Consider the following 16,526-nt stretch of genomic DNA (forward strand, 5'->3'; position numbering starts at 1 on the left):
ACTAGACCTGAATTTAATGTTGACCCTGCTTTGAGCAGGATTTTGGATTAAAGAACTCTAGAGTTTACTTCCAAATTAAAAGATTCTAAGGTTGCCTTCTAGCATGTTAACTAACTCCCAAGATGGACACCATCTTCTGAATTTTGGGGCAATATTGAGGTATTCATCAGGTTTGAAAGACATCTTCCTGTGAAAAAATGAACATAGATCTTCAAAAGCAATGTACTTGCCACAGGCACTAAGGGGTCTGATCTGTTGCTGAAGGCATAATATGTTCCATTTTAAAACTACCATGACTAGTGTTTCAAAGGTTTGATTCTGCAAATGTGTAAGAACACAACTTTATGGACCCAGAGTAATCTCATACTGAAATCAACAACTGACTGCCTGCTGCGTGGAATAAATTGGTCTTGAGACTGCACAGTCTGAGATCATAAAAGTTTCAGAGAGATATATTCCAGACAGAACAGTGACAGAAATGTTTATTCAAAATATCTTAACTAAGGTTTTCATTAATGAAAATATTTCAGATTTACCATAACAAATGATTTACTCTGATTATTTTTTTGCCTGTCTTTGTTGTTGGTTGTATCCAATTACTCTGCTTCCTGTGATTCATCCTCCTTATCCTCTAAATTAGCAGTTCCTGTGGAAGCAAAGAAGAAAAAAAAATGGGAAACTGAAAAATAATAATATAAACTACTGGAAAATAATCCTAGTAACCTAAAACATAACTTTAGGATCACGCTGTCTACCACAATCCTCCTTCCCACTGCCTTTCACTGCCAATACTTGAACTTAACTGTTATACATTGTTTGTCAGCTGCCAGACAGACTCAGTACACACAGACTGACTGCCAGCCCGTCCATATGTAACTCTGGAATAGCCAAGGAATGTCTCCTATGTAGAGAAGTAGCACAGAAACATGGAGTAAGGATGGAACTGCTGTCTGGAAAAAAATGATGGTAATGGGACAGAGAAGGCAAACCTGCAAGAAACCAGATTTTGTTACATCTGCTCCTTACAGTTTGCATATTTTCTTCAGATCATTTTCTTTTACTATAACTTAATCTCGCTAAATATAAAGATAGGGGAAGAATGTATAGCCTAAATAATTATGGCTGTAGACTTATGCTGAAAAATATGTAAACTCCGACTCTTTAATTCTAGAAATAAAGAGCTGGAAAGACCTTCAAAAACACTTATCACATTGCTATGTTTACATGCATTACAATATGCATCTGTACTGTCTCTGAGAGGGAGACATTTGTCCTTAAAATATACAAAAAACAATGGGGATACCAGAACTATTTTATGGTAGTAGGCCAGAAAATTTGTTAGAATCGAGTTCAGTCAAAAATGACTATTTGAGTCCAAAAGACTTTGAGACAAACCAGGTTCAATGAACTTTTGCCAAATCCAAAGCAGAGCTATTCAGGAAACCTACTTAGATTTCTGCTGGATTTGATCCAAACCAGGGGATCCTGTAAGATATCAGTCCTACATACCAGATCAGCTAGTTGGCTAGTCTGCCCTGAGTTACAAGAACTCTATGCAATTTTCAAGTGAATAGTCTTTCAGATCTCTATGGATAGTGCTTTGCTTTAATTTATTGTAAAATGGATGAATAACAAATGGAGAAATTTATCTGATGTTTTCCTGCATCAGAAGCTTGTAAATGGTAACATTTAACAAATGCAAAAAGCATGGTTGGGTGGAATCTTATCTATTAAATATGGGCAAGCATAGCTTTTATGTTGCTTTTTAACAATTTTGTTCAAAAATAGGCTTCTAAAGTCCCCGGTAGAAAACCTTAGCGTCCAAATGCCAAACCAATTTGCTCTGCAATAGGAAAAATCAACCAGACACTAACTTGTGGCTATCCAAATCATAATGTAGAACAATAGTTAAGACTTGTTTCTTCAGAAGATTTTTTTTGTCTGTGTTTCCTGAGAACAGGAACACACATTTCCAGTCACGACAGAAAAGTGGTGTGCTCAAATCCCCGAATTCTCCAGGGTCAAAAATCTGCTCTCTCCGTTTTGTACAGAAAGAAGCTTGCAAGTGCAGTCACCTCTAAACTCAGTTCAATCAAATTCAATCAAATTGAATTTGAATTGAATTTGAAATTGAATTTGATTACTCAAAAACCATTTATATCTTTAGAGAACTGGTCTCCTTACAAAGGGTGGAGCTTCCCACTTTCTCTTCAGCCTTAAAATGGGCCTTCCAGCAGGAGCAGCATGTCCTCAGCTCATTGACATGCACCATTTCCAAACCTGTTTGCTTATTGCAGAATGAGCATGCACGCCCCATTCTTCACCTTGCTCCTCCTGAGCTTCTTTGTTTTCTTCTTCCCCTCTGCTTCCCTCATCTTCCTCCTCTGCATGCTTTTCAGAGCTAAAAACTTCACTGGATACTTCATGAGCAGGCTCATCATCCCTACCGTCAGCGGTCTCATCAGTGACTGAAATATGAAAATTAAAAATACTGAATAAAATTAATTCTTACAAATTTGCACTCATTGTTTTCATGCAGCAACTAATAACTGACTGAAGTCTACAGTCTTCACTCACATGAGAAAACCCACAACATTTTCTGCAACTGTTTATATTGAAGTTTGTATTACAGGCCATGTAGACTAAAATGATTCACAGGCTTCCCAAGACAGTTGTTTCTTATTATGCCATGTGAGATAAAACTGACGTATATATATATTGTGCCATTTATGAACAGACTTGGTAGCTTCCAATACTGAATATATGGTAAATAATAGGGAAAAAACATCTCACACTACTTGAAATTAAATCTGAAAAACATGGTTTCAGGGGATAGTCAAAGCACAGTTTCCAGCTGTCTGTCAGAACAAACCTGCATTTGCTGGCATTGTCTCCTCTCCCTCTACTGCTCCTCCTGTTTCTTCCACTGCTTCACCTGCTGCTGCTGCCGCCTCTGCTGCTGCTGGGGAGGCTTCACTGGGAGGTGTTTTTTTCACACTGGGTGTCCAGAGTGTTAATTTAGTAATTTCTGTTGCTTTCCATTTCAGTGCAGCAGGTAATGAGGGCTCCTCTTCTTCTTCTTCTTCCTCCCCTTTATCCTAAAAGACAACTCTTAAAATCCAGGATCTCAACTTACGGGTATTAAGGCAGTAGCTAAGATGATGTGTGCTTATGTACTAAGATTTCTTTACCTGGGCTCAAAATGGCAATAAGACAGACTTTTAAAGCACTGACAGCTGGAGGAACTTCAGCAGTTGCACATCTTGGAAGAGAACAACACTTTGAACCTTGATGAAGTCAGTTTATCAATACTACTGATCTGTGCTTTCCGGACTTCTTTTTTAAAGGTAAAATTTTGTCTCCCCCTCAAACAAAATGGCTGTGAGGGGCGCATTGACCATGTCTCCCCTTCTATGCCTGTCTACAGCACAGCAGTGGCAAATTAAGACCTGATGCTCTGTCTGGTAGATGCTCCACTGTCTTTCTCATACAGGAACAGAGTGGTAAAACAGCTCATTCTGACTTTGCCTTTGATTATGGAAGACTTTGGAATGGATCTAGGTAAATTACTGCACAAAGCTTATGGTTTTGAACTTTGAAGATAAAATTTTTCAATTAAAAAAAAAAAAAAAGCTTTATCAAAATCTGAAGGAGCATTAACAATAAAATCACTACCTGTATTGTAAGCTAACTTCTCTTAAAGTGTTCTTTATTTTAAATGGGCCTTGATTTGTAGTTACTTCAAGGAAAACAAAAGGCAACATTTAATCTTACTTTAGTGACAGCACTGCTCCTTGCTCTACACAGTCACTGCAGTATTCATATGAGAAGAGAGGACTTTTCCTGAGAGTAATGATTTTCAGAATTTGGATGCTTAAACTTAGGTTCTTAAATTCGTATTTAAACTCCCACACTAATGGCCTAGTATTCCAAAATCAGGACATCCAACAATTCCCCATTGCCTGGGAATATTAGATACACATCACATACTCATGCCAGCTGTTGCCAGGCACCTAAATACAAATCTGATACTTGATTAGAGGCTCTGTTGCTTTTAGCCAAAAAAGCAAAACAGCCTCTGTGTTTTGCAAATCTCTATCACTAATGACTTTTATTATTATTATTTTGTCCTGTCCTAGGAATATTTTTATGTTGTTTTACATAATATTTAAAAAATAACAATTTTGAAATTATTTAACTAGGACTTAGAGAATGGTATTTATGTACAGCTACATTTAGTGGTGGAAATATAGGAACAGGTATCATTACTGCTGTCAGAACAAGCTGGCCTAAGAAAGCACCTGGAACAGAACCAGGGCTGCACATACTGCAGAATATGTATTTCTACTAATCACTCACTGCTCTTCCACCCACCAGAGAAGAGGGATTATGTCTCCTCCAGAGGCATAGTGTATCCAGCAGTACTTCCCAAAAAGCATCATTTCTACCACAGGAATATCATTCTGGTTCTTAAAGCTAATAGCCAAGCACTATTGATATAAAATTAGGGGTCCAATGTGGAGAGACAGAAAAATAAAAAGTAAATCTTGCTTGGAAAAGGTAAAATATACACAACATAAGAAACTTGAAACTTAGTGAGATTATGTTATAAAACAATTGTTGCATTAGAGAATTTTTTAAGTTGGTATTGGGAACTAATGTAACAGAGGTAGGAAACTCTGAGGTAAAATGTGGCATATTTTATTGAAATCATAACGGTAATATTAAAATATTTTTCTTACTTCTACAGTTATTTTGTATCATTTCAGTAAGAAAGTTCACGCTTGAAGGAGAAGGATAAAGAGGCTGTGATACCAGTCGCCCCCTATGATTAGTAGCTGTGACTATTAAGTTTCCAACAGGACCTGGACAATGACGGGACATGTTCCAAAACGAGAATCTTCTGGAAATTACCTTTTACAGATATAGCATCAAGCAATTCAGAAATATAATAAGAAATGATTTTCATTGTTTTCTGATGTGCAGAACAAAGTGGAATACAGGTTAAATGTACAGACAGACATTTAGGTTCGTTTGTGGTCTGAAACCACAGAAACCTAAAAATTTTGGGGTAGGTCCTGACTCTTTTCAGGTTTAAGGTTTAAGCAGAAAGCATTTCTGTCTGCAAGCAAGGCAAAATCACACCTTTTAGTTGTCAAAGTTTGTATAGTAGAGAAGCTAAAGAAAAATGTAAAATGAAACCTTATTTAGTACTAAAGAAAGCATAAATTTCCACCTTTTTTGACTGGTTAGATCTAAGATACTTTAACATCAGTATCTATAAGGCCTTTTATTAATTACTCAGCAGTATATTCAATTTACTGAGTTCTCTGATATTCAGTATAACTTTCGTTATTTCATTTACCTCTGCTGACTGAATGTATTCACCTTGCTGTTCACATCCAATATCAAAGACATATTTTCCTTGACCTACAGGCTGCACAGAGAGATACAAAAAGGTCAACAGAACTATCAAGTCCGTAAATTCTAAGCATATAAACGTAAAATATGCTTTACTACAAAATTCATATAATAGTCAATAACAATATTGTACAAGTACCAGAGAGACATGGACATACTAGAAAAAGTCCAACACAAGGCCACCAAGATGAACAAGGTACTGGAGTACCTCTCTTGTGAGAAAAGGCTGAGAGAGCTGGGACTGTACAGGCTGGAAAAGAGGAGGCTCAAGGGGATTTTTTCAATATCTATAAATACCTGAAGAGAGGGTGCAAAGGCTCTTTTCAGTAGTGCCCAGTGCCAGGACAAGAAGCAATGGACACAAACCAGAGCACAGGAGGCTCTGTCTAAATATCAGGAAAAACTTCTTTACTGTGAGTGTGCCAAGCACTGGCATAGGCTGCCCAGAGAGCTGCGGGGGCTCCTCCTTGGAGATTTCCAAAAGCTACCTGGGCAGCCTGCTCTGGGTGGCCCTGCTTGGGCAGGGAGATGGACCAGATGACCTCCCTTCCCACCTTAGCCATTCTGTGATTCTGTAATACTGTTTAAAAGCAAAATTGCAGAAACTTGGCTTCCTGATCTGCAGATCAATGCAGTTTCATCTGCTACATTTATCGTACAAGAAATACTCCACATGAACAGGAGCCTACCTTGTCATTTTAAATGCAAACAGATGATATTAAGACAATTCTATGCTAACTGTTCAAATGAATAGAGAATTTTCCAGCACACTTACATTTCCATTCAAAAACTTGCCCCTATATCTGTGGTTTAGGTGAATAAGTTCAGCTTCTCCTTCCTGGTTTCCATTTACCCAACCACCAACATACTTAGATCCAGTGTCTTTATACACATATGTACCTTGCCCATGCCTAAGGAGAAAAAAAAAATCTTGCTTTATATTACCAAATAAAAAGAATGTAGGATGTTGTTTTACATAAGGTATTAAGGCTTAATACCAACGTCATCCAGTAACACTTGATTTGCTGCAGTCATCTACATTTTGAAAATAACCATCATTTTGTAATGCTACTGGGTGACTTGAAAAATCACTGTAAGAATGAAACAAACCTATAATTGTTAAACCATTCTCCAGCGTAGGTGTCTCCATTTGCATAGGTATATTCTCCATAGCCATGCTTCTGGTCATTCACCCAGCTTCCTTTAATGAGAACACATCATGAGATGTGGTATATTTCATTGTGTTATATGGTGGCCAGTTTATAAAGTTATCATACATGGGTTTAGCTAATTTCTAAGTGAGTGGAAGATGCAACTTATTAGAGAAGGAAAAGAAAGCTATGACAGCATAATGACTGGCTACTAAAAAAAAAAATTACCATTTCCTACCACTAAACACAAAAAATCTCAAATGAAAGGAAAACATGTCTATTAAACTCTAGGCATATCTCATTTGTCTATCAACCAAAATACATTAAATCAAAGAAGTACTGATACTCCTTGGCAGAGAAAAGTTTAATTTATCATGCATCTGACAAATGGGTGAGAACCCCAACAGACAATGAGAAGAGCCATCAGTGGATGTAACAGAGTAGACAACAGCTCCACGTGCAAGATTATCCAATAACTTTCCACCTTCTGATCTGGGAATGTGTGTAAGAGTAATTCTCATTTAGGGACAAAAAAAAAGTTTGAATGTTCTCACTTAAGATGCTTTTGTTTCTCTATTCAGATACTGTCTTTGCTCTTTGCTGCCAAGGAAAGACTTCCCCATACACAGAATTTCCAGGTTCTGTTATCTGTCTTGGAAGTTCTGCCTTGTGATTCCCTGCTCATTTACCTCCTTCTCACAACAATCCACATAAATCCCCATTAATAAATTTAAAAAAAACACACTGTTCTCAGAGCTTGTGAAAAAGGGATAAAAGGAAAATGTTACATAGCAAATTTATCTTCTTAAAATAATACACTCTTCGCCATCTCCTAGTATTCTGGGGGCTGCAGAAACATGTCTTTCAGTTACAGAAATCCTTGCAACTGCATTCTGTGTTTTACCTTCATATTTTGATCCATCTGGGTAAAAGAAAACACCGTGGCCATGCTTTTTGTTTTGAAGATACTGTCCAATGTAGCGAGCACCATTTTTAAATCTGTACGTCCCCTGAAACATATTGGGGATAGATAAAATACGTGTCAGTTCTCGCTCTTGTTTCGATAGTGACCAGACTGACAGTACTGTGGAAACGTGAGGCAAATGCTGTCTTGGGTGATTCTGCCTCCACCCTACCTGTCCGTTCCTCAAACTGTGCTCATATTCCCCATCGTACGTATCACCGTTGGGCAGCTGTGCTTTCCCACGTCCATGTCGTTCCCCGGCTGAATTGCGCTCACCATCATACTCCTGATGAAACGTGATAAAACACAGGTTTGTGAGGGACAGCCCTGCCACCACACACACCGCTCAAGACCCCATGGCAGGCACCACCCGCCCTTTCCTTTACCTCCCGACCCTCCCGCTCTGCCCCGAGGCCCCGCACCCCGCCGGACCCCTAAATCGGCCTCGGCCTCCTCGGCCTCGCTGTCCTCGGTCCCCTCGGACTCGGACTCGGTCTCGGTCTCCTCGGGCTCGCTGTCCTCGGCCTCCCCCTCGGAGCTCGGCTCCGACATCTTGCGGCCGCGGCGCCGCCGTCACCCTGGCAACCGCGGCGCGGGGCGGGGGTGTGGGGGAGGAGGGGTGCGCTCCGCCGCCATGTTGCTGCCGTGGCAACGGGCGGGGGCGCGCTGCTGTCCCGGGTGCTGAGGGGCGGCGGGGCAGGGGATTGCTGAGTGAATAAAGGATTAGTCTGCCATTCCCTGCTCTGTGCTTCTTCCCTTTGCCTGGGCGGGGTGGGCTTGCCTGTTTTGTGCTTCTTTTGTTTACCTAAGGGTTGTGAAAGCGACTGGTGAGCTCAGATCTTTCCCCGTGCAGGGTGGTGGGTCCCACTGTAAACACACTTCCTCGGGTGAAGCCCAACAGCCTTCAGCCCCAAGGTCTGAAATCCCTCAGGATTTCACTTTTCACTTTCTGCCTGCTCCACAGAGCCTGCAGGAGCCTGCTGGCACTGGGGGCCTGCCAGTGATAGCAGGGCTCCTGCACAGGGTGACCTCCTGAGGTCCCTCCCAACCTCAGCCATCCTGGGATTCTGTGGCACAGGCAAATCACCTCACTGTCATTTTGTGAGGTGATTTAATGGCTAAGGTTTCACAACAGGGGGTTTCACAACGTGAGGGTGCGCGTGGTGAAAAGCAGCTAGCTAGCTAAGCACCGTGCAGAGGTGGCGAGGTGTCTGAGGTAGGCAGCAAAAGGAGTGGCAGGTGGCTGGCAAATGTGTTGTAGGTCAAAGATTTACCACCCAGAATAGAAGAAAAACAAGACCTCTATACAAAGATATGCCATATATCCGGGTCATTTTGTTGATTTTTACAGATAGGAATCTGAAGAGCCAGTATCGAGGTGTGTCACTTTTGTAGCATGTACATCTTGTTTTCAGCAGGGCAAAGATGAAAAAGGCATCCTGTTCTTAGCTAGGAGGAACCCAGTGGGCTCCCCAGTTAGCACTCAGTCGTTAATTTGAGAGTGCTTTCTGTCTGAAATATTTAAGAGCACTGAAATTACTTTTTGTTAGCTGGCAGAGCATTATAACGCAGCTATATTTTTTATTAACTCAAAATGATGTGGTTATTTCTGTTTCATCCACTTCCCCAGCATTTGACAGGGGAAGTCTGATTTGCATAATGGCTGCAGTGTTAATAAGTAACTGCAGAGTATGTAAATTACTACTCTAATTGCTTACCTCCTGCACAATTGGATCTGAGTACACCTTCCCGAAGCACTGGTGTTTTCTCCTTTATCACTCTTGATACCTAAGTTTCTTCTTTCACCTAAGGAAGGCTAAATGCCTTTATCTACAATAAGGTAATGTCTCTAACTACAAAAGCACTTACTTAGTCTGTGAGTGGCACGTTAGTTGGAAGCAGACACTGTGACTCAGAGCTATAAGGGAAAACATGTTTGGGATGCCTATAGAGGTGTGCCCTGCTCAACCCAATGACAGAAATAACCGGATGTGTGTTGTAGCTTCAAAGTTCACGTAGCCAAGGGGACAGCTGTGACACACACAGGAAGCAGGGACAAGCTGTCAAATACACTCCCCTTCACTGTCACTAAATGTTCTTGCTGGATGCCTGGTTTCAGAGCCGTGAAGGAGGAAAGGATCTGAGGGAAAAAAAACAGTTCACTTGGCTTGCGAACCAGACAGGAGCTCTTTCTTTATAATTTCTCTAGAAATGGCAGATAGCACAAGCATCTGTATTGCAGGATCACACAGCTGACCTCAAGCACCATTTGAAGTTTTCTACAGCTAGCTCTCCTGTGAGGACAACTACAGCTTGTACGAATGCACATAATGACAAGGAGGGTATATTTTGTAGCTTCTGTTCTTCCAGCTGCATTTTGGTGTATTTCAAAGTCAGATGAAAGTTAAGCTCTAAGTATGAAACTCTTGAAAAAAGGGCTACTACCATCCTTATTTTCTTGTTCTTTTTCCTTTTCTGTCAAACGACTGACATAATACTGTAAGTGCTCTTAAGGTCCTGCTGATCTTGGACCTCTGGAGAGGGAGCCCCAGGGAAGAAACCCCCGAGGCTGTTGCTGCCAGAGATGTTTGCAAACAGGGAGAAGTAGCAACACAGCAAAGCAAGAAGCTGTGAGACCCTATCAAGTGCCTATGGCGGGAGAGGACAGCCTTGGCTTTCCCTTTAACCTGCTTTGCAGTCCTCCTTTTGAATTTAGCCAGTGCCCTATGGGGAGGAATGGCCAAAATGTACGCGTAAAGCCTTGCTGTGCTCCTGCCTGTCTTTGGACTTTATTCTCAGTTAGGAGAGGGGAGACTCTGGGCAGTGCAGGGACTTGGGGAGGAAAATGTTGTGCCAGGCCTGGCCTCAAGGGCTCAATTCCAGCATGGGCTGAGCTATGAAACCACAACGAGCGTCAGAAATGACGGTATGTGCTACCTCTGATGTGGTAAAGGCGGCGTGCTCACAGATTCATGCTGGGCGTGTTTCGTTTTCTCTGCCCGCTGGGAGCTGCCTCTCCCACCCCCTGTCCTGCCAGGCGTCCTTTCCCCAGAGGCAAGCAACACACTGTCAGTCTGCTTTTCTCCACCCAGCCAGGGACATGGCTCCAGGGGCTCTTCATTTTAAATCCTGCCATCAAAATAAACAGGGAGAGTGGGGGTAGCTTCCCTGGTTGCTGGTTTCAAAAGTTGCTGTCCTTGCTTTCCTACTGATAAACTGAGATTCTCAGGCCCATGCCTGGGGATGCTAAGTCACTTGGAGTTGTGCTCTGGGCTAAATTACAGCTGCAAGTGAGGAGTTATTTCTCTTGTTAGGGGAGGGGAGGCCCAGGCAAGATTATGGCTTTCGCCAGTTATTTGAAGAACAGAAATCTGCAGGGAAATACTTTGTTATTCCATAAAATATCTTCATTTACATCCTTCTCCTTTTAAAAGCCCAAACCACAGTCTGGTATACGGCATGGTCAGTATCATCTGCTTGCAGACTGTAACCTGGAGTTGTCAGAAAAACTTAATGAAATCAGCTCACTTCCTCCTGAAACTGAAATATAAAGCAGGTTGACTTCATCAGCCTTTCAGAGGAAAAATGTGGGGTTAGGGAATTAAAATAATATCTTAAGGGGAGTTCTTGTTTCAGAATATACATTTCAGGTCTTTTTGTTATTCTGCCATATATACTGTCAGATGCAATTAAAGAATTCAGAATATTCTGAACAGAATATTTTCTTAGGTTATGGGAGCAAAGAGTGGACAAAGTAGAATTTGCTGTCATTAACTTCTGTATATTTTTTTCTCTCCAAATCAGAATGAATCCAGATTCGGAACTGTCAAAGTCCTTTGCAAAATGGGAACTTCTCTCCATACAGCTCTGTTTTAAGCCCTTTACAGGCCAAATGAAAGCTGCTGCTTAGTTTGTTCGCATGCCAAGCAAAGATAGCCTCTTTCTGTGCTTACAAGCAAGCCAGAAAAACAAGTAAATGACCTTTCTAGCCACTCAGTTCACAACTGCCTCCTCCCACCCAGTACAAGTAACATTGGGATATCCTGAAAGCCAGATGATAAGGAAAGAAAAGATTGTGTGAAGGCTATTGTTGAAATACTGGCAGTACTTCTTTGTGTCCTGGCTAAATTTAACCCTTCAGCTCCTTCCTGTAAAATGGCCAAGGAAGAGCGCGCTGTTGTATTTATACCCATATTTATACTGCCTCCCACTTCTCTGACCTTACTGCTAATTTTGAAGTATGGAGTACAATCTATTCTTCAGACATATGGGAAATTTTTCAAATTTTTCTTTTTCTTTCAGGTTTTCCTTTCCACTGAAGTGCAATTAGGATGCATACCTCTGCTACTCTATTTAGGAAATTATTGCTAATGTCTTTTCCCAAGCCTTTTAAGACAGTCAGCGTTGCTACTTCTACCAAGAAAACAGTTGGCATTCATGAGATAAAACGTATCTTTTGGTCAAGTAGAAGAATAAAGCAGTGTTAATATTAAGTTTTTCTCTGCAAATGAGTTTGTTTATTTAAGGAAACAAACAAAAAACAACCAACCAAACCAAAATGAAACCGCAAACCTAAGCTTCTTGTTTATGCACAGTTTATAATGACATAAAGATAAAACAGCCCAAACCTTTTTTCTTTTTTTTTTTTCCTTTTTTTTTTTTTTTCCCCCAAACATCTGAAGTTCTAATCTGGTATCTCAGAATGAATTCAACAGAGAAGAATGAAATGATTGAGGTAGATGGGACTACTTGGCTACCTCCTCATTCCTGTCAGCTTGGATACCTTCATATTTTATCTTCTTATTCATGACTTTCAAGGAGATTGCTTTAGTGTAGGCTCTCCTCTAGTCTGCTTTCTATTATACCGTGGTATTTGTAACTGTTCTGGTATTTGATTTCTATCTCAAAATGCCACCGTCCTCCATTCTCATATGACTACTCTCCAGTGATCAAATCCACAACCAAGGGAAATGAAATCTATCAGTAGCCTACCTCCCTGGTTTAATCTGCTTACTCCTCAGTAATTGTTTCTATAGCTACTTCTTGCACATTCACTCAGCCCTCTGGCCAATTTAGGAAGGGTAGAAATAAGCGTAAAATAACAAAAGAAAGTCTCCTGTTTCCTGATGGAAGCAGAATGAATTCTTCAAGATAAGATCTTCAGAATAAACGTTTTTCTTTTGTAATGTTAGATGGTATATCTCTTGGTTTGCATATTCCATTTATAATAAAACTGCTTGATTATATGTATTAATTCGGCATTGTCAGCACATTCTTGACCATTTTTTTCTGTGAGCAGGTGGCTGAAGGTACAATAGAGCTGTTTGGTCTCTATCCAGCAATCTTCCATCCTAGCCACAGATCATCCCCATAACAACAAGACATATGCAGTAGATTTGCCTGGGACTTCATCCAGTAGGTCTTACCCTAATAGACACCCATGTTGCTATAAATGCTTTTTTTACAGGTCCTTCTTTAGAAAATATGAGGTGATTTCACAGTTCCACTCTCCACCCCTCTGGAAAGCCCCCACAAGTGTCAAAGTAGCGTCCTACCAGCAAGACTGACCCAATTTTTCTGATTCTGAACTGACAGGCAATTCTTGGGCTTCAAATAAATGCCATATTCCTAAATGTCTCCCATAGTTGCAGCAATATCTGTCTTTAGCTAGGAGTCATGGTGACAGTTTTACTGCCACCTCCATGTTCTACTGGCTACAGATTTTCTTTGTAAGCAGCCTTTAGTACCCAGGTACTGACCTGATCTGGTTGGGGGAAAGGCTGTGCTGGCACCGAGGTCCTGTCTGCCCATCTCTTTTCCCGAAGACAACTCCTGGTGTTTCTCACGAGCTTCGTTGAGAGCTAGATGTGGTGATAAGTACCGGTCTGGAAACCGTGTAGTCATACTATTGTGGCACCGTGCCAGAGCTAAAAATTCCCATCAGCAGGCAGGACACGCCGTGCCAACTCAGCTCTACGGCTCCCAGCCCAAAGCTGGCCTACCTCCAGCCCTGTCTGAGGATGGCTGAAATGGGGCTCTACCTGTCTGCTCCCGTTCATACAGACACATCCTTCACAGCCTCTTTCTTTTTTGTCTCTTTGGGTACATATATATGTATATATATTTGTTTGCCAAAGCCTGATATAGCCGGGCTATATTTGGATTGCACCCAAGCGTTGATGTGAATTGCTTATACAATATCCCAGCTGCTCTGTTGGGAAAACAAAGATGCAAAACCAATAAAGGCAACTAAAAGCCATGATTATACCAGTCCAGGGAATTCTGCTACTTGTGTGGAATAAAGTCTGAGTAAATATTACTTCCTATGTAGTAAAATGCTATCTAAAACCCATTATTATGCAAAGAAGTTATGAACTTTTTAGATCCCCTAAGACAAAGAGGTTTCTCGATGGCTATACAGATTAGCCTTTCCCATCTGTGCAACCAGGAATCATAAAATATGCTCATGCAATTTGCTGGAAAGAAAATAAATACATTAATCAGCTAAAGGATGCAATAGTTTGTATTCAGACCTCAGTTCGGCCGACGTCACCTGTGCAGCAAACAAAAGACTGTGCTGACATCCATTGACTTCAAAGTGTTTTGTGAAGTCGGGACTGGAGATGTTAAAAGCACCACTCTTGTTCAGCAGAAATACAATCTAGCTGTCCACCGGGAAATTAGGTTATATTTTCAGAAAGAAGTGCCAGCAGAGGTGTAAGTAAGCATCTGTCGGTGCATATACCTTTTCTTTTGTTTGGTTTGGCAGAAAAAAGCACGCCCTTTCCTATTTCTTTTACTATGAATGTTTCCAGAGGCTTAAAAAGCCAAGCTGCTGCCACAATTGCTACCAATACAACTATTTACTGGACCATATCCTTCATTTGTGTTTTCTTCTAGAAAGGAACTGGCAAAATTCCCTTTCTGTTCTTTTCTGCAAGGCTCTAGATCATATACGCTATTTTTAAAAATGTTTTTTGTGCCTTACTTTTTAACCACTCCCTCCAGGCCATACATTTCTGTCTGTCTCCAGCTGATGTCTGGCCCTGCTTTGCTGCTCCCCACCAGCACTCTGTTGCACAAGCAGCAGCACAAAGCTCCCGTCACCCATTACATGCATATTCTTACCCTTTTTTGCAGGCTTCTGTCAACTTTAGCTGCTAGTGACCAGTGCTGGCACAGCAGAAAGCACCTGTGCCAAGTGTAGCAGCCAGCAGGACTGGGAGAGTACCTGTATTTTAATGGGAAATGCAGTTTCTGCTTTAAGTAGGAAAAATACAAGGTTTTTTATGTTGCTTGGCTTGTGCTTTTTGCAAGTTGCTTGTAATGGAAGACAGAAAGATACTTAAGCAAGGCTAAATTCTTTAAGGAATTAAAAAGAGCCAAGCCAAAATACATTTTAAAAATATGAGGATCCTGCATGATGATGGTAGTTGCCATGATAATTTGGGGTGAATAGCCACGTACACAAACAAATGCACCGTGATGGGACTGCCCTTCTCTGCTGTAAGGAGGTAAATCTTCATTTTGTGTGTGTGCTGATTGGGGTAACTGCTGCCTGGATGCCTTCCTGTGCTGGTGCAGAGGTGCAGCGACATGATTCATGCAAGCCGCTTCCTGGGGAGCATTCGCTTTCTATTTTTTTCTCTGCTGAAGAGCTGTTCCAGCAGAAATGCCAAGCATCAGCATACCCAGATGTTCTGCTCTGGCTGTAATTACCCCCTCTACACCTGATGCTCGCCTGTGCCGTTCCACCTCGGGGCACAAATGCCCGCTTAGTGAGACAAGGGCATTTCCATGGCACACCTGCACAGCATTAGGAGGCCTGAAGTCCTTCCTTGGTCTGGTTCATGATGGTAAATGTGGAGGGCAACTATAGACACAGACACCAAAAAGTTTTTTCCTATGTGTGTGTCGTGTTTGTTTTTTTTTTGAACCTCAGCTTCAGGACTCCCAGATCACAGCCAGACAGCCGTGAGCCTGAGCAGGAGCCAACATCTGCTGGCGACAAGCAGGAAAGCAGCAGGAAAGCAGCACCCAGCGGCATTGGCGATGGTGCAGTGTAACCCCGAGACCCTTGCCCTCGCAATTTGAAGGGAGAAAGGCTTGGTTGCTCAGCGATGAAACCACCAGAGCAGGGGCCAGCTTCTCACCCCTGCAAGCCGGGGACGGCACATCCCACGGACCTTCCCCCGTGCTTCCCCTTCCCTCTCCTCAGCCCAAACCCCAGAACCCAGCGGCAACCCCACGCTTTCCCCGTCAGTTTCCCGAACCAGCCTGCCCATGGGGGGGGGGGGGGGCTCCATTTCCCCCTCAGGGCCCTCAGCGGGGCCCGGAGCCGAGCCGAGCCGAGCCGGGCCGTGCCCGCCCTGCCGCCGCGGGGCGCTCAGCTCCCCCCGGCATGGCTGGGCTCGGCTCGGAGCTCCGGGGAGGGGCCCGGGCGGCCCGGCAGCCTCGCCCGGCCGCTGTGGGCTCGGGCACGGAGCAGGAAGGCGGCGGAGGGTAGGCTCCGAGGGACACGGAGGGAGCGGGAGGGGACCGGGAAGGAGCGGGGGGGGGGGTGCCGTCCACCTGCCGCGCCCCCCCGGGGGCCGATCGGGAGGCGGCGCCCGTGCCCCCGCCGTGCCTTTGTGCTCGTCCCGGTGCCGCTGCTGCCTCGGCCTGAGGCCGGCATGAGGCAGGCCGGGCTCCCTGCTGCTCCCCGGAGAGCCCAGCGGGTCGGGGTGGTGCTGGTTGGGGTGCGGGGTCCAGCGCCTGAGGTCTGTGCCTCAGGGTGTCTGCAGCCCCTGCCCCCATGAGGAACTGAAGGAGCTTCGTGTGGTGCCTCCCAGCACCCGAGCCAAGGCTTTCCAAGCATCTTCAGTGGGAAAAGCCGGTCCCAAATGACCCTGTTTTCCCTCAACAGGGGGGAGCTGAGCTTCGTGTGGGACGCCTTGAAGGAGCAGCGTGAAGTTTGGGAGGTAAGTAGGGGCGCAGAGGATGGCAGCGTC

The 16,526-nt window shown here is 43.1% G+C and overlaps 2 protein-coding genes across 6 annotated transcripts in view; one reads left to right on the forward strand and one right to left on the reverse strand.

Annotated features, from left to right (window-relative positions):
* Positions 1-441: 441 nt before the first annotated feature.
* Positions 442-13,609, reverse strand: RSPH1 (radial spoke head component 1). Its single transcript, XM_068684893.1, has 10 exons — positions 13,296-13,609; positions 7,969-9,676; positions 7,709-7,822; positions 7,477-7,582; positions 6,532-6,622; positions 6,197-6,332; positions 5,366-5,437; positions 2,873-3,098; positions 2,325-2,468; positions 442-646 (listed from the first exon to the last, which is right to left on the reverse strand). Exons 2-10 carry the CDS (start codon positions 8,086-8,088, stop codon positions 597-599), a joined length of 1,059 nt encoding a protein of 352 aa, XP_068540994.1. The 5' UTR covers positions 8,089-9,676; positions 13,296-13,609; the 3' UTR covers positions 442-596.
* A 2,510-nt stretch (positions 13,610-16,119) lies between these two features.
* Positions 16,120-16,526, forward strand: part of SLC37A1 (solute carrier family 37 member 1) — a 35,197-nt gene continuing 34,790 nt past the window's right edge. For 3 of the 5 annotated variants that reach the window (XM_068684924.1, XM_068684916.1, XM_068684906.1), the window contains exon 1: positions 16,120-16,496. The gene's annotated coding sequence lies outside the window, so the exon portion shown is untranslated. The remainder of the gene's footprint in view (positions 16,497-16,526) is intronic. The other 2 variants (XM_068684939.1, XM_068684933.1) reach the window with 2 other exon arrangements.

Source organism: Anas acuta, chromosome 1 (assembly GCF_963932015.1).
Source record: "Anas acuta chromosome 1, bAnaAcu1.1, whole genome shotgun sequence".
Taxonomy (NCBI): domain Eukaryota; kingdom Metazoa; phylum Chordata; class Aves; order Anseriformes; family Anatidae; genus Anas; species Anas acuta.

Bases quoted from the DNA above. Each gene is read 5' to 3' on its own strand.
- RSPH1 (XM_068684893.1), bottom strand. From the start codon at position 8,088: ATGTCGGAGCCGAGCTCCGAGGGGGAGGCCGAGGACAGCGAGCCCGAG. The intron at 6,623-7,476 runs GTAAAACACAGA...TTCTCATTAAAG, and splicing joins AGATGGATCAAAATATGAAG to GAAGCTGGGTGAATGACCAG. The intron at 2,469-2,872 runs GTTTGTTCTGAC...TTCATATTTCAG, and splicing joins GACAATGCCAGCAAATGCAG to TCACTGATGAGACCGCTGAC.